A 16,013-nucleotide genomic window follows, 5' to 3' on the forward strand; every position below is an offset into this window, starting at 1 on the left:
TTCTCTCTCGACAGAACCGTCAGTCAGCCAGAACGCCGAGGGTTTAAGTCCCTCTGCTAAACGGTTTGAGGCTTTTCTACTGAACAGGATGGAAGTAAGTATTGAAAAGGATTTAAAAAGGATCTTTTTTAGAGGCTAAAAGTATCCGGTGTAAAAAGTCCTTCTTTCTGAGTGAAGCTGAAGAGTGGAGACAAACCTTTTCTCTTGTGGGGGGGCGCTGAAAACAGGAAGAATAAAGTCAAATAAAAAACTGCTTTGATGCTCAAACTGTAGATGTGGATTCCTGTCTCACCTTTTCCTCATCCAGCTTTTCAGAAAGAAAAGAATAAAAGACAAAAAAAAGAGGCATTAAAGACATGGGGGGGCAGCAGGTGGGGGGGGGCACAGACACAGACACACTAAGCCCTCACGAGGGCGCCGTGATCCGACACGACGAAGGACCAGCAGCACGGTCCTCCTCGCCGTGATGGGAGCGAGGAGTCGTCCTGCAGAGGTCAGACGTCTGCGTCTTCCAGGAGCGTTTTTGACCTGACAGCGCTGAGATGTGCGTTCTAGCACAGAAACGTCCGTCTTTGGACAACACAAGACGCTCGTAAACGACATGTTTTATGAACACGTCTGTAGAAGATCTCTGGTGACGACGCCGGTTTGATGGTCCGAGTTTTTCCAGGAGTTCCTGAAAATGCTGCGTTCATCAGAGCCACGATCACTGGGCAGCGACCAGCAGACCAGAGCAGCTTCAGCACAAACTCCGGATCTGCTGTTCCCTCTTCCAGCAGGACGGTCGCTGGTTCAAGTCCCAGAACGGGCAGGAATACCCCGAGGACGCCGACGCTCAGCAGCATCAGTCCAGCCTCAGGACTCCGTAGTGCCCTTGAGCCAATCATTTCACTGGGAATCTGGGTCTGTATAGGCCCCGCCCCTAAAAGGAGCCTGAGGCCCCGCCCAGCGTCTGTGAGGTAAGGCAAACTCTGTTGTGGGAGTGGTCAAAAGGTCAAAGGTCAAAAGAGAGCTGCAGGTTCGGATGTTCAGGAGAACGTCCGTGTTCCTGATCTGACGGTCCATTCCCACAATGCTTTGAGCTGCTTTCAGAAGCTCTACATCTACCAGAAGATCCACAGGAGGAGAACCGGGAGAAAAGCTTTCCAGCTTCACCTCCTCAGCTCCTCCTGTGGTGAGGAGCAAAGTGAGGAGAACAAACACGGACAAACACGGACACGGCCTCCAGGACCAACCTTTTTCTCCGTCTCCTTGTTGTCGAGCTTGAAGACATGAGAACAGAGAGTTCTGTTAATGCAGGAGAACTTCCTCCAGAACCGTTAGAACCGAGCCTTTTAGAACTTTTACATGAGGTGGAGAGACTTTTCCTCTCCCACTGATTCTGTGTTTTTCAGCATAAAACCTCCTCACAGCTCTAAGAGCTCTGGCCTTCCAGCCTCACTGATCCAGAAGCCCCACCCACTCTGAGGGGGGTTCTGCCACCACCGCCATGTAGACATGAATGAACTTCATCACGCAGCAGATGACAGTTCTGTCTGTTCATCTGAGGTTTTCCATCAAATCACATGATCATAAAGATTTTCAGAATAAAAGTCTGAAAGAAAAAACTCGAGAGAACGCTGCTGACATCAGGAGATCTGCTGAAATGTTTGGATTTGAACCTTTTCTCTGGAGGTTTGCTCTTACCTCTGATGCCTCTGAGTCTGAGCAGCCAGACTGAAGGTTCAGACAAAGGAAAATCAAGAAAAAGAGAAAATCAGAGAAGAAGGAGACAAAACTGAGAACACAGCAGAAAGCTGGAGGCTCTTCTCACCTTCGTGTCTTCAGACTGCACCAACGAAAACCCCAAAGACAGACGGTTATTAAAGCAGAAAACAAATATAGAACAAGATACCTAAGATAATAAAATATTTATCAGCCGCCGCCCACCATGTGATCCTCCCCCTCACTGTCGGACGCCGGCGGCTGCAGAGCGACCGGAGAATGAGAAGTGGAAAGACAAGACGTGATGAGCAGAAGACAAGACGAAGAGTCAGAGATGATCTACAGAGGAAACATCTGATTCCAAACATTCATGATCCGACTTCAGCTTCAGAGCACAGAAACACAGACGTCTCGTTTCTGATTGCTTCAAGAATTTACAGCCGGACTTCTGACCTTCATCCAAAATGTTCAGAATTTTGGTTTGTGTTTGATTAAAGATCTTCACTGTTTGTGTGAGAAACTTCAGCAAACATCAGACCAGCAGGAAAACGCTGAAACTCCACAGAATCACCCACCTCCTCATCACCCTCCTCTGGTTCCTCCTCGTTCTCCAGCTTTGGAGAAAAAACAAGCAGCAGACATGAACCGGAAAAGAAGGAAAACCAGTTTCCTACTGTGGGAAAGACTGGAAGACGAGGGAAGAGGAGCAGTTCTGGAGGGTCTCTAAAGGAGGGATGACCTACAGACCACAGGAGGAACGCGTGGATGACCTAAAGACCACAGGAGGAACGTGAGGATGACCTACAGACCACAGGAGGAACGTGTGGATGACCTACAGACCACAGGAGGAACGCGTGGATGACCTAAAGACCACAGGAGGAACACAAGGATGACCTACAGACCACAGGAGTAACGCAAGGATGACCTAAAGACCACAGGAGGAACACGAGGATGACCTAAAGGTCACAGGAGGAACGCGTGGATGACCTACAGACTACAGGAGGAACGCGAGGATGACCTAAAGGTCACAGGAGGAACGTGAGGATGACCTACAGACCACAGGAGGAACGTGAGGATGACCTAAAGGTCACAGGAGGAACGTGAGGATGACCTACAGACTACAGGAGGAACGCGTGGATGACCTAAAGACCACAGGAGGAACGCGTGGATGACCTAAAGACCACAGGAGGAACGTGTTTTGTTGAGGATCCAGGGAGAAAGTTAAAAAACCTTCGACGTACCCGCTCCTCCTCAGCGGTCAGCTGCAGAGACAAAGACGAGCTCAGTTTGATAGCAGGAGTTGCTCCTCAAACTGACTTCAGAAAGCACCAACAAACCAAACCCCTCCAAAATAAAACCAACAATCCAAAACCAAGAAAATGAAACCACCAAATAAAAAAGTCTGAAAATTCCGATGGACCAAAACCCAAAATAGTGGTGTGTGACCAGAAACTAAAATTTCCAGTCGACTTAAAAGTCTAGAAAACTGACCAATTAAATACAAACAACAACAAAACCAAACAAGACCTCAAATATTTCCAGTTTTAAATGAAAGTTTTATTTTTATCATAAAAAAAACGGGAAACAGGACTAAACAGGCTCAGCCTTTCCTCCTGTTCTCTAGAATAAATGTCCTTCAGAAGTCAAATGCGGCGGCAGGACTCAAACACGCCTCCATGTCTGCGGCCATGAGGACGTTCACGCAGGACAGCAGTGAACCTGGATCAGAGAAGCTCCAGTTCCTCGTGTTCCCAAACGGTTTGTCTTATAGAGAAATAAAACATTTTGATGTCTCAGAAACAATAAATTCTCAGAGATCATTTGTCCCTCCAGCTGCCTGGTTTCAGATCTGATAAACTTCGTAACACAGAAATATTTAAAACTTCAAAGCTCCAAGAAACAAATCCTGATTTTGTGGATTCTGGATCAATTCCCAGCGAAGGACCAGATTCCTGACTGATGTCCAGACTCCAAACAGATAAGCAATAGATGATGTATCATCAGCATAGAAAGTAACCCAATCAAATAATTAACTCACAAACAGCAGGGATCCCAGGGCTGAACCTTGGGGATCTCCCTGAGTATCTTCTCTGAAAGATTAACCACAACACGGCGTCCAGAGTTTACAGAAGGTCAAGGGAGGTTTGTTCGTGTAAATCGACCAATAGCAGAGGAATCTTCCAGATCTTAGCAGAAGACCAGAAACCGGCGACCCTCAAACTCACCTGTTTGGCCCCCATCGACTCGAACATCTTCTCCAGAAGGACCCTCATCCTCCAGATGTTGTTCATGAGGACACAGGGCTGAAACCACAGAGGAAATCAGCCTCTCAACAAGGACCATGGACAACCCAGGAACACTTCACGGTCACTCACGATCTTCTCCTTCTCACAGTAGGACGGGAAGCTCTTGGCCAGCAGGGCGCAGTACTGCAGCAGAACTTTGGTGATGGTCTGTGGAGACAAAAGAACAATCCATGAGTCGCATTTGTCTGGAGGCTCAATCAAAGTAGGACAACCACCGTTTCCTACAGACCAGAACCGTCTCTTGGTCTGCTCCTCACACTTTAGGTCAGATGTTTGGTTGGATGGAGACTTCATGTCTGGATCCTGTGAGCTGGATCACAGAAAACCTACGAAGGTCTTCTGAAAGACCTGAAGACCTGGAGACGCGTTCTTCCTGTTCCGTCTCTCCAGAGCCAGAACCAGAGCTAAACAGAAACTGATCTAAACAAAACCAGAACCTGAGCTAAACACAACCAGAACCTGAACTAAAGAAAACCAGAACCTGAGCTAAACACAACCAGAACCTGAACTAAAGAAAACCAGAACCTGATTTAAATAGAAGTAGAACCTGAGCAGAACAGAACAAGAACCTAAACTGAAAAAACCCAAACCAGAACCTGAGCTGGACAGAACCAGAACCTGAGCTAAAACAGAACCAGAACTTGAGCTAAAGCGTAATGCTTTCAGTAAGGGGAGGGGGGGCGTGTCTCTGGTAGCGTGGCTATCGTGTGACAGATGTTGGGTTCTTCTGCAACAGGCCCCACCCACCTTGGCGAAGCGCTTGCTGTACTGGGCCACCACAGCGGGATCGGGGCACTCCAGCTTCGTGATGATCCCAAAGCTCTGGTTGAGCTGCGTGAAGATGTCCACCACGGAGCTGGAGAACAGAGCGTGCTCAGACGTCTGCAGGAACTGCAGGCAGAAGAACAGAGACCATTCAACCCACAATCCCAACTTTACTGGGTTTACAACACCGGCAGAACCAACAGAACCACAGGGTTTCTCTCTGTGTTAACCTAAAAACAAAGGACTAAATGTAAAAGACAAAGTCTGATCCGGTTTAAAAATGAGACTCATTAGTTCGGTTCCAGATCTGTGACAGAACCTCACTTTGGGGCGTGTTTCCATTCTAGGTTTTGGACCTAATGGGTGGGGGGGGGGGGTCAGGAAGCAATTTTAGTTTTTTTAACAAAAAATGTTTTATTAAATGAACCAGTCAGAACCACATTTAGAACCTTTCAGTGATGCAGGTTCTGCTGCCAGAACCACTTCAGGCAACCGAACCTGCAGATTTACATCAAACAGAAAGCAGCAACAGACAGAGACAACCCGTCAGAACCGAGCTCCGGGTCAGAACCGAGCAGTGGTCCAGGAGAACTCACCCCCTCCCTCTTGTCCCTCTCCAGAGCTCCGTGCATGAACTCCATGGAAACCTCCTCGTTCTCAGCGAGCCACGCCAGGACAAACTGGACGAACCACCTGCAGCCGCAGAAACATCCAGAACGTTCAGAGTTCTACAGAAGGAAAAGGTCCCCCAGGTTTAAAGGTGTGTGAGGGAGCAGACAGGAGGGGGAGGAGCCTTACGAGGGATATTCAGGCACGGCGTCGGCGAAGGCGGGCAGATCCTTCACGTACTCGTTGTACAGCCATTTGACCTTGAAGTGAAGGTTCATGTAGTCCGCCGTCCTACAGAGTTTATGCTGCTCGTGCTCTGGAGAACAGAATGTTCCAGAGTCAGAAGGTTCTCTCAGTCTGGAGAGGCTGCAGCCAATAATAGTAACAACATCAACAACAACAACAACAACAATAATAATAATAATAATAATAATTGACTAGATTTATCTGCAGTTTCCCAGACTCTCAAAGCTCTTACAATTTGTCTCCATGACTCATTCATACTCAGTGATGGTGAGCTGCTGATGTATCAGCCGCTACCGCGGGGAGGACTGACAGAGGCGTGGCTACCAGAGGCGTGGCTACCAGAGGCGTGGCTACAGTACTCGCCTACAGCCACTCTGACCATCACCGGGACATTCACACGCATCCACACACCAGTGGAAATAAAGGAACCCTTCAGTACGGTTCCTCTGACACAGCAGTTACAGCAGGACTCACTCAAACACGGAGGTGAGAGTGTGATGCTATGGGGCTGGACCACAACCATACATATAGGCTTCAACACACAAAACACCCACATACCTATGCAAACACAATCACTCACCCTCCATCGTCTTACCAGCATAGAAACCAAGTCTGCGGATGTGAAATGTGGGCGGGGCTGACATGGTAACAGAATGAGAAACATGATGAGAAAAGTAGAGAAAAGTCATGTTTCAGCAAAAAGAGAGACAAACGCTGTGACTGAACAACAGCTGCTTGTCCTTCAGGCACTGCTTTGTGAGGACCGCCTGGAGGCAGAACTCAGGGAAAAGCTTTCCCAGGCTGGTTCTGAAGGGATCAGGTTCTACAGCCTCTGTAGAACATTTCTCCTGTCCACACAGTTAATCTGGATGTGGACCTTTCAGTCTGGAAATTCAGTCGGAGAAAATAGAATTTTTCAAATAAATCTGAGGTTTTTCTGACTGCTTTCCCTCTTAACCCCCCCTAGTTAATCAACCCCCCTCCAGGTTAGCATAAGCAGGTGAAGTCATGTGACGGGTTTTTATCTTCAACTGAGTCTGCTGGCAGTGTTTATTGATGAGGCTTAAAAGCAAATCTATAAATGTTAACGTTTACTTCCTTAACATGGCTAACCCACTAACAACTATAGCCTGCTAACAATTACGGCTACACAGCTACCTCGCTAACAATCTTTAGCTACACAGCTAACCCTCTAAAAACTATAGCTGCAAGGCTAGCCTGCTAACAATTACGGCTACACAGCTAACAACTTTAGCTACACGGCTAACCCGCTAACAACTTTAGCTGCACGGCTAACCCGCTAACAACTTTAGCTTCACGGCTGACCCGCTAACAACTATAGCTGCACGGCTGACCCGCTAACAACTATAGCTACACGGCTAACCTGCTAACACTGAACAACATAAGGAGAGAGATGTTTTCATTTGGTTCTTCACTCCAGGTTTAGCTGGTCGCCTGCAGGTCGTTCTTTGATAGTTTCATTTTTTACAGTTTAATCTTTTTGTTGTTAAACATAAAGTCCAACTGTTTGTCACACTTGATGTGTGAGATTTGTTCTTCTCATTTGACCCCTCCCCTGGGGGAGCGGTGAGCTGCAGACACAGCCGCGCTCTGGAACCATTTGGTGGTTTAACCCCCCAGTCCAACTCCTTAGTGCTGAGTGTCCAGCAGGGAGGCACTGGGTCCATTTTAGAGTCTTTGGTATGACTCGGCCGGGATTTGAACCCACGACCTTCCAATCTCAGGGGGGACACTCTACCGCAAGGCCACTGAGCTGGTTGCCATGGCGACATCAGTGTGGTGGTCTAAGAGAGAAGGTCTGACCCACAGGTCGACATCTCTCAGACCCCAGCAGGCTCCTCCACAGAAACTCACCGCTGTTGCAGCGTTTGTGGTCAATTTGATCCAAAACTGAGGATGAGGATGCAGAGAGGGATGAGAGCAGATGAAGATGAGGAAATGAAGAGGCCCTCTGCTGAGTCATGTTCCTGCCGCTCTGCAGCCTTACCCTCCAGAGCAAACTTCATGTCCTGAGCGAAGAGCGTCCACATGACCTCGGCGCTGACCTTCCCCACGTCCAGCTCCTGAGGAAACCTGCGCGGCGGACAGAGCAGCGGTTACTCGCCGGTGGTGCTGATGAGAGACGCAGCAGACGAGGACTGACTGGTTGATGACGGGCGTGTACGAGTTCTTGTCCTCCTCGATGATGGACACGATGAGAGTGATGAGTTTGGGCCAGAACTCCAGGTTCTGGATACTCGGGCCTTGTTCCTCGGGCGGCAGACTCTCCTCCTCCTCCTCCTCCTCCTCCTCCTCCTCCTCTTCCTGCTCCTCATCCTCTCCTTCCGTCTGTCCGTCTTCCTGTTTTTTCTTTTTTTTCTTTGGCTCAGGCGGCTGGAAAGTGATGAGTCAGAAAAACTGCTTTGTCATCAAAATGCAAAGAAAACAACTTTCTAAAACTAAAAGTCACGTTTCCATCGTGAGCTAAAGATCTGTAAAACACCACAAACGTGGAGTTTTCTATTTTAGAAAAATCAAAAATAGATGTGTCAGAGTCAAGGCCCGGGGGCCGGATCCGGCCCTCTGGGTAATTCTATCCGGCCCTCCAGATCATTTTATTCTATTGTTATTAATGACCCGATGTTATCTTGAGCTCATTTCTAACTTGTATAATTTTGACTAAATATATTTTTATGGAGAGTAAAATATTGAAATATTTAAGGTTTAAATGTATTTATTCTGGATTAATATTCATGTCTTTTTATTAATAATCATGTTAAAAAGTTACAGTTTTACAGTTTTAAAAATGCAGTCAGTCTTCAATAAAAGTTTATTCTGTTCGGCCGCGACCTCAGGTGTGTTTTAGATTTTGGCCTCTTGTGGGATTGAGTTTGACACTCCTGTTCTAGAACATCTACATGATCTGATCCTCTGATGGATTCACTCCTGATCCATCCTGGCCCCTCCCACAACATGGTTGCTTACCACAGTCTTTAAAAAAATTAGGATCAGAAAAAAGAAGTTAAGCAGAAAGCAGCAGAGGAAGAATGATTATTCTGAGATATAAAATGACTGAGAAATGTCTGTTTCTCAATGGAAGTCAATGGGACTTTGGCCTTTTTGGAACCCAGTGGTACTTCCTATATGGAACACGGAAGGAGGGGGGGTTTGCTCTGTCCAGTTCTTATATACAGTCAATGGTCCCTGAACTTCCTGACAGGTTTGTCTTTGGTTTCCTGTCACGTGTTCTTCCTGACTCAACCGTCTGCATTTACCTGGAGTTAAGTCGGACACACTAAAGGACTGCACTGTGCCCCGCCCAGAGGAAGCCCCGCCCACATAAACGGGAACTCACTGATTGGTCGGCGGGTTGAAACTGGTGGTTGAAGAGCTCCTGGCAGTTGTTGAAGATGTACTCGTAGGTGGACTTGAGGCAGGCCTTGACGCAGTCACGCACCACACTGGCTGCTCTGGGGGGGCTGGGCAGCTCCAACACCTGAACGTGGAGCAGAGTCAGAACCAAACCAGACTCGCGTCAAGAAGATCTGTTTAGTACCTTCATCCGGAAGAAGGTGATGCTGGTGAGAAGATCCACGGTCGACTTCAGGTCGTTCAGACGAGGCTTGCTGCTGACGGGGAAGTTATTCTGCCCGGAAACAGACGAGTCATCAGAAACTGTGAGGGCTCCACGTCCTCACACGGCAGTCTGGGGAGTTTGTAAGACTTCTTCTGGAGAGAAATTCTCTTTGGTGTTGGAGGTGACCAACAGACCGGCTTCACTGACAGTTTACCAAACAGAGACTAGCTTGTTTTCCCTCCGCCAGCAGCGGCGACTCAAGGAAATGGTCATTGGGGATCAAATAGAAAGGTTGGGGATGAGAAAAAACCCTGAATTTATTTCTATAGCCCAATATCACAAAAACTATTGTCTCATTGGGCTTCACGCAGGGATTGTACAGCAAGCAGGTCAGTCATAAAATATAAACAATAGCTAAAAATTAAACTAAACTGGTTAAAACTCCTAAAAAACACCTGATTCAGGAAAAAAAGGAGAACGCAGATGGACGTCCTCATGAAGGAGAGAACCTGTCCCAGAACGGACAGGAGATTCACCAGGACTGTTAAAGAGGAATTAGCTTGTCTAACTCTACAACTACGTATTTGAATAGAGTTCAGCCAGATAGGACTGGGGGGAGGTGGGGGTGAGGTCTACAGCCAAGACGAGCCGGAGGCGTGGTCCACGGCCAAGAACAGAGCACGGGTGATCCACCTAGATCAACGGCAGATCTGAAGCCGTGTGTTTTTTAGGTTTTACCGGTTAGGTTTTCCAGGACTCAGAGAAGAGACCGGATCAAGAGACAGAAACGATGGCGACCTCTGACCTGCTTCTCATTCTGAGTGTTAGCCAATCACAGCGGGTTTTCCCTGCGAGGCTGGGAGCGGTACTCACGCGGTACATGGACAGGTCGATGCGCAGAGAGTTGTGCAGCTGATCCAGAAGCTTCACGAAGCGATCTCTCTGTTGGAGAACAGAAAGAACAAGCAGCTTCAGTGACAGCAGCAAACCGAAGGCGTTTCAGGAATCAGTTCAATCCAGAGCAGCCAAAAACCCGAGCTCACTGTCGGGCCTTCTTAGAGGAAACAGCTTTCTCCTAAAGACTGCGGCCCTTAGATCAGATGTCCACCTCAGGCTGAAGACACGTCCACGCTCAGATAACGGAGGAGGTGTGGACGGGTTTCTGCAGGAAGGTCGTCAGACGGATCCCAAACGACCAGGACGTTCCTTCACGTCTGAGGCTGAAACAACAGCCTTTCCTTTGCTTGCTCCGCCCACACCGCTTCCATGACAGGAAGCTTGATGAGGAAGCAGACAGGCGTGGAGGTTTAGTATGAGGGTCGGCGAGCGATCAGGTTCTCTTCTCTGACAGCGTCGTCTTTCAGAGGAAAAGATCTTCAGAAACGTTCAGGATCCACCTCTGACTTGTAGCCGTTACCATGGCAACATGAAACAAAATGCTTGTTTCCTATTTTTGAGTTTTATTGTTCCACATGTTTGGGCCCTCATGTACATTGGTTTACTTATTGAATATCACAGTGATTTTCACCGTTTCCATGGTAACCAGCTGGCCTTCTGCCCTCCACAACATCATCCACGTGGTCCTCCACCACTCTGACATCATCCAAATAGGATCAAATAGGAAATCAGTCTGAACTAATAATAATAATAATAATAATAATGGATTGGATTTATCTGCGCTTTTCCAGACGCTCAAAGCGCTTACATTGTATATCCATTATTCATTCACACCTCATTCATGTTTGGTGACGGTAAGCTACTACTGTAGCCACAGCTGCCCTGGGGCAGGCTGACAGAGGCGTGGCTGCCAGTACGCGCCTACGGCCCCTCTGACCATCACTGGAACATCCATACGCATTCACACACCAGTGGAGCCACACTGGAGGCAAGGAGGGTCAGGTGCCTTGCCCAAGGACACAACGACACTTGGCTGGCCGGAGCCGGAATCGAACCGCCTATCCTTCGATCATTGGCCGACCCGCTCTACCACCTGAGCCACTGCCGCCCCGAACTGACTCAGTTTGAAACGTTTTTTTCCGCAGGTTCATAAAACTCAGACACATTAATGCAGCTTGGATTCCCTGCGAGTATGCACGCATTCATCGCTGCACAGAGCAGGTTCTGACCAAACTGAGGTCCAGCGGTTCGGTTTTCATGAGGAGCTTTAAATGTAACTGATAATACATGATTGATCTGATTGTCATTCCTGTTGAGACCAGAAGACTGACTGACACTCACCCCAAAGTTGGAGGCAGCAAACCTGGCAGGAGCAGAGACGTTGGTGGAGGCCGTGGGGTGGGCGTAAAAGGCGTTGATGTTGGCCAGCAGGGTGCTCATCACCGCTGGAATGCCAGACAACATGTACTTGGAGGAGAGGCAGGAAAAATGTCTGCAGAAGAAGAGAGGATGAAGGTGTAGAAAGAATAAGAAACTGACGGAAAAGAAACAAAAAATCCAAGATAAAGGAAAAGGATGGATGGATGGATGGATGGATGATGGATGGATGGATGGATGGATGGATGGACAGATGGATGGACAGATGGATGGACAGATGGATGGACAGATGGATGGACAGATGGATGGACAGACTCAACAAATTGAAAAAAATTCTTTCAATATCAACCAATAACCTAAATGAATCTTTAGCTGATGCATCAAGTAAAACTAGAATCTCTGTGAATTGAAGAAGAATTTCCTGCAGATCTACTAGAAGTGGATCCTCTGGATCCAGGTCTCTGAGTTTCAGGACTCATTTCTGGCTGCAGGATCCATTCAGTCTTCATCAGTTTCTCCACATAAACCTGAACTCTGTCAGAAATGGATCAAGAATCTGTTGTCACTAAGACACAAACATTTGTATTTCCACTGAGTTATTGTTTTATTTGGCTCCACACTAGGACCCCCCCCCCCCTGAAAACTGAAAACCTTCTCAGACTGACAGAAGCTTTGCAAACACCTGAACACGTTCACCTCAGTCAGGTAGACCAAACCTGCAGCATCTCAACCTACGTCATGGCCTGGTATATGAACTCCACGCCATAACGCATGGCGAACTCGTCCGCTATCTCCTGAAGAACTTCATCAAAGTAGATTTTCCACGCCTCGTCCCCAACAGCCGTCGGGATCTTCACCACGCCGCCTCCTTCCACGTCCGTGGAGAAGTGAAAGATGTTCTGGAAGAAGAAACATCTTTCAGTCGGACAATTCCTGCTGGAAAAAAGACTTTCTAAGACAGAAAAAGGATGGAAATGAAAATAAAACCTTCTCTCGTGTAAAAACAAATTATTTTAGAAACTAAAATCAAACTTTTAAAAGAACAAATCCTTTGAAATGTTTGAATGGTCCTAGACCAGCTGACCATCAAACTAGACCATCAAACCAGCCAATCACAGACAAAAGGGCTCGTCCTGATTGGCCAGGATTCCATCCAATCACATGGACTCCAGTTCCTGCTCAGAGAAAGACCTCCAGAGCGTCAGAGCAGATTGAGCAGAACGTCGCCCTTTACCTCATGGAGACACGTGTACTGAACGTGGTACGGCGCCACCTTCTCCTCGCCCGCGATCTCCACGCTGATCTGAAGACGGATGGCTCCAGAGACGGCCGACTTGTCTGTTCTCTTCTCTGTGGTCACACACACATGCACACACATGCACGCACATGCACGCACATGCACACACATGCACACACATGCACCCAAACACCCGACTTTAACACCATGTGTTGCATTTTCAGACACACAACTCCGTTATTCCCAGTTATTCCACGTTCTTCCCCATTTTTCACAGTTAGTTCACAATATTTCTAGTTATTTCCATGTATTCCTCGTTATTCCCATTTATTCCTAGCTAGTTATTCCCAGTTATTTCCCAATGATGATTATTTCCTGATCCTCCCTGTTGTTCCCTGCTCTTCCCCATTATTCCTAATTATTCCTCATTATTCCCAGTTAGTTCCCAATAATCATCATCATTCCTTACTCTTCCCCGTTGTTTCCTATTATACCTGATTATTTCCTATCATTCCTCATTCCTATTTATTCCCCACTCTTCCCCATTATTTCCCATTATTGATGATTATTTCCTGCTCTTCCCTGTTGTTCCCCGCTATTCCCCACTCTTCCTAGTTATTCCCCATTATTCCCAGTTAGTTCCCCGATATCCATCATTATTCCCTACTCTTCCCCGTTGTTTCCTATTATACCCACTTATTTTCCATTATTCCTCATTTCTATTTATTCTCCGTCTTCCCCATTCTTCCCAGTTATTTCCCGTTAGTGTCCTTCTTCCGGCTCTTCCCCGTTATTCCTCCCCGGTTCGTCTTACCCAGGTTGTACCAAACGTCCATCTCGCCGCTCAGCGTTCGGACCTCGATGATGCTCTGACCCAGGAAGTCGTCCGACTCTCTCTTGAGGCGCTGCTTCACTCTGGACTTGATGTCGTCGTCCTCGTCCCAAACGCGTAACTTGATTCTCTCGGATGAGTTGTGGGATTCGCTGTGGCGACAGGAGGCGAGTTGAAACACAGAAGCTGTGAATGGAAGAAGGTCCGATACCCAGACAGGAGCCGGCTGAAGCCGGTTTGACGGCATCACAATAAGCAATCTAAACCAGATTAGATGAGATTCGGCTCATCCGGAGCTCTGGAATATCCTGAAGGAAGTCTGGTAACATTTTACTGATCTTAGTTTTATTTTTGTGTCTGCTGTGCTCCACTGCACTTCTGTTCATTTCCTGCATGCGTTGTTGTTTCTGCTGCCCCCTGTAGGTGGAAAGGAGAACTACTGTTTCTCATTAAGCTAACCGCTACCGAGAGACTGAATTAGAAACGGGTTTTTATTGATTTACTCATTCTGAAAAATGTTTTCCCGCCATTTTCTCAATGAAGTTGCTGGAGCCTAACCCTGCTACTGTTAGGCAAAGGGGGGGGTACGCTCTGGACAGGCCCCCAGCCTGTCATAGGGCCACAAACACACCCAACACACCCAGCGACTGATAGAGCAGAGGTCCCCAAAGTCGGTCCTCGAGGGCCGGTGTCCTACATGTTTTCTAACCAACCTGCCAGCGAAGCTCCTTATTGGCTAAACACACCTGGACAGGTAATCAGCAGCAGACAGGGCAGGTTTCTGGAACACCAGCTGGAGGCCGGCCCTCGAGGCCTGGATGTAGAGGAATCAATGAACCTATGAAGTGTTTGGACTGTGAAAGGAGGCCGGAATGAGCAGAGAAACCCCAAAGGGAGAAGAGTCCCTGCAGGGATTTGAACCAGGGCCTTCTCACTGAGTGTTAACCACTGCACCACTGTGCATCCCGTGAAACGTTTTATTATTGGTGTTTTATTTAGATAAACTGATGCATCAGAGCCAGAATGTTTATTCTGAACAGCTGTCTCTATAGAAGTCTCTGGGAATTTGGCCTCTTGGAACCACTTCCTGTCTGGAATGCCAGAGGGGGAGGAGCTACTCAGTCCAGTTCTATGTATGGTCTGCATGCTTTTATAGACTTCACAGTGCCCCTAGTGGTTGACTGAAGTATATCCCACAGTGTAATAAAGCAGAAATCTATAAAGGGGTCCAAACCAAGAACAATATAGGCTCCAGCAGCAGTCATGGCATCAGAACCAATCCCAGAATTCCCAGGACCAGAAGTGAACTTACAAGCTGAACTTTTCCTCCCACACTGGATTGAGGTTCCCATAGATGGTTTTGGTTCTCTTCTTGGTCTTGCCCACTTGGATGGTAACGTACGGATCACTGGATCCCGTCCGGTCTTTGGCCTGGAGACCCTGAGCGCTGACGACTGGTGGGGAAGCAGAGACGTGACATCAGACCACAACAAACCACAGAGGTGGAGCGGTCGACCTGTGTTTGGAAGACGAGGTTTGGTCCCCGCCTGTGTTGAAGTGTCTTTGGGCTGGACACTGAAGCCCACGTCACTCCTAGTCCTTACAGGTCGGTGCGAGTGTTTGGCAGCGGAGCCGCCATCGCTGTCTGACTGTGAAGTAAAATGACCTTCTAAGATGGGAGAAACTCCAGAGCAACTGTACACTCTCCAGCATCTACTCACAGTCCTGTGTTTAAGAAATGGACTCAAAGAAAAACGTCTTTCCCCTGCAGGAGTCTCCTCCATCTGCCTGTATCCTCTAACAGCAGATACCTTCATGTCTTCATCATCCAGAAACCTCCTCTCTGGTCCTCCTCTGGACCTCTTCCTGCAGCTCTAGACTCAGCATCTCCCTCTCCTCTGGACATGAACCATCTCAGTCTGGACTTTATCTCCAGAACTTCTAACATGCTGTTCCTCTAATGGACTCATTCCTGATCCATCCTGGTCACTCCCAAACAGAACCTCAGCATCTTCATCTCTGCTTCCTGTCTCTGGTCTGAACAACATGGCTGTTCTCTCCACAGTTATCTAGAGCTTCTATCACATCTGACACTTTCCTTCACCCATTCCACGATGACAAAAGATAAATATCTCAACATAAAAGAGTTCAACCACATGCTGGGAGCTCAGGTATTCACAGGTATAAAGAAGAACGCTGTTTCTGACCATTGATGGTTCTCTGAATCAATCCACGTAAATCGATGTGCGGACATGCAGAAAAAGTTTAGGATGTGTGTGGTTTTACAGCTGAGTGGCACGTTCTTCCATGTTCTTCCATGTTCTTCCATGTTCTCACATGTTCTTCCATGTTCTTCCATGTTCTCACGTGTTCTTCCATGTTCTCACGTGTTCTCTCGTGTTCTCTCGTGTTCTCTAGTGTTCTCTCGTGTTCTCTAGTGTTCTCACGTGTTCTCTAGTGTTC

At 47.7% G+C, this 16,013-nt stretch overlaps 1 protein-coding gene across 1 annotated transcript in view; it reads right to left on the reverse strand.

Annotated features, from left to right (window-relative positions):
• Positions 1–16,013, reverse strand: part of LOC112136336 (protein unc-13 homolog B) — a gene marked incomplete in the record, with an annotated part of 71,577 nt that overhangs the window by 8,042 nt on the left and 47,522 nt on the right. Inside the window, 22 exon segments of the mRNA XM_036213481.1 lie at positions 293–307; positions 1,236–1,262; positions 1,687–1,716; positions 1,814–1,828; positions 1,930–1,965; positions 2,280–2,318; positions 2,946–2,966; positions 3,930–4,007; positions 4,080–4,157; positions 4,758–4,901; positions 5,372–5,468; positions 5,574–5,700; positions 7,639–7,724; positions 7,795–8,024; positions 8,986–9,126; positions 9,187–9,276; positions 10,081–10,149; positions 11,446–11,596; positions 12,217–12,380; positions 12,716–12,831; positions 13,533–13,702; positions 14,863–15,004. Of these exon segments, the coding sequence (XP_036069374.1) occupies positions 293–307; positions 1,236–1,262; positions 1,687–1,716; positions 1,814–1,828; positions 1,930–1,965; positions 2,280–2,318; positions 2,946–2,966; positions 3,930–4,007; positions 4,080–4,157; positions 4,758–4,901; positions 5,372–5,468; positions 5,574–5,700; positions 7,639–7,724; positions 7,795–8,024; positions 8,986–9,126; positions 9,187–9,276; positions 10,081–10,149; positions 11,446–11,596; positions 12,217–12,380; positions 12,716–12,831; positions 13,533–13,702; positions 14,863–15,004 (2,066 nt within the window).

The sequence above is a fragment of the Oryzias melastigma genome, linkage group LG9 (genome assembly GCF_002922805.2).
Source record: "Oryzias melastigma strain HK-1 linkage group LG9, ASM292280v2, whole genome shotgun sequence".
Lineage (NCBI taxonomy): Eukaryota > Metazoa > Chordata > Actinopteri > Beloniformes > Adrianichthyidae > Oryzias > Oryzias melastigma.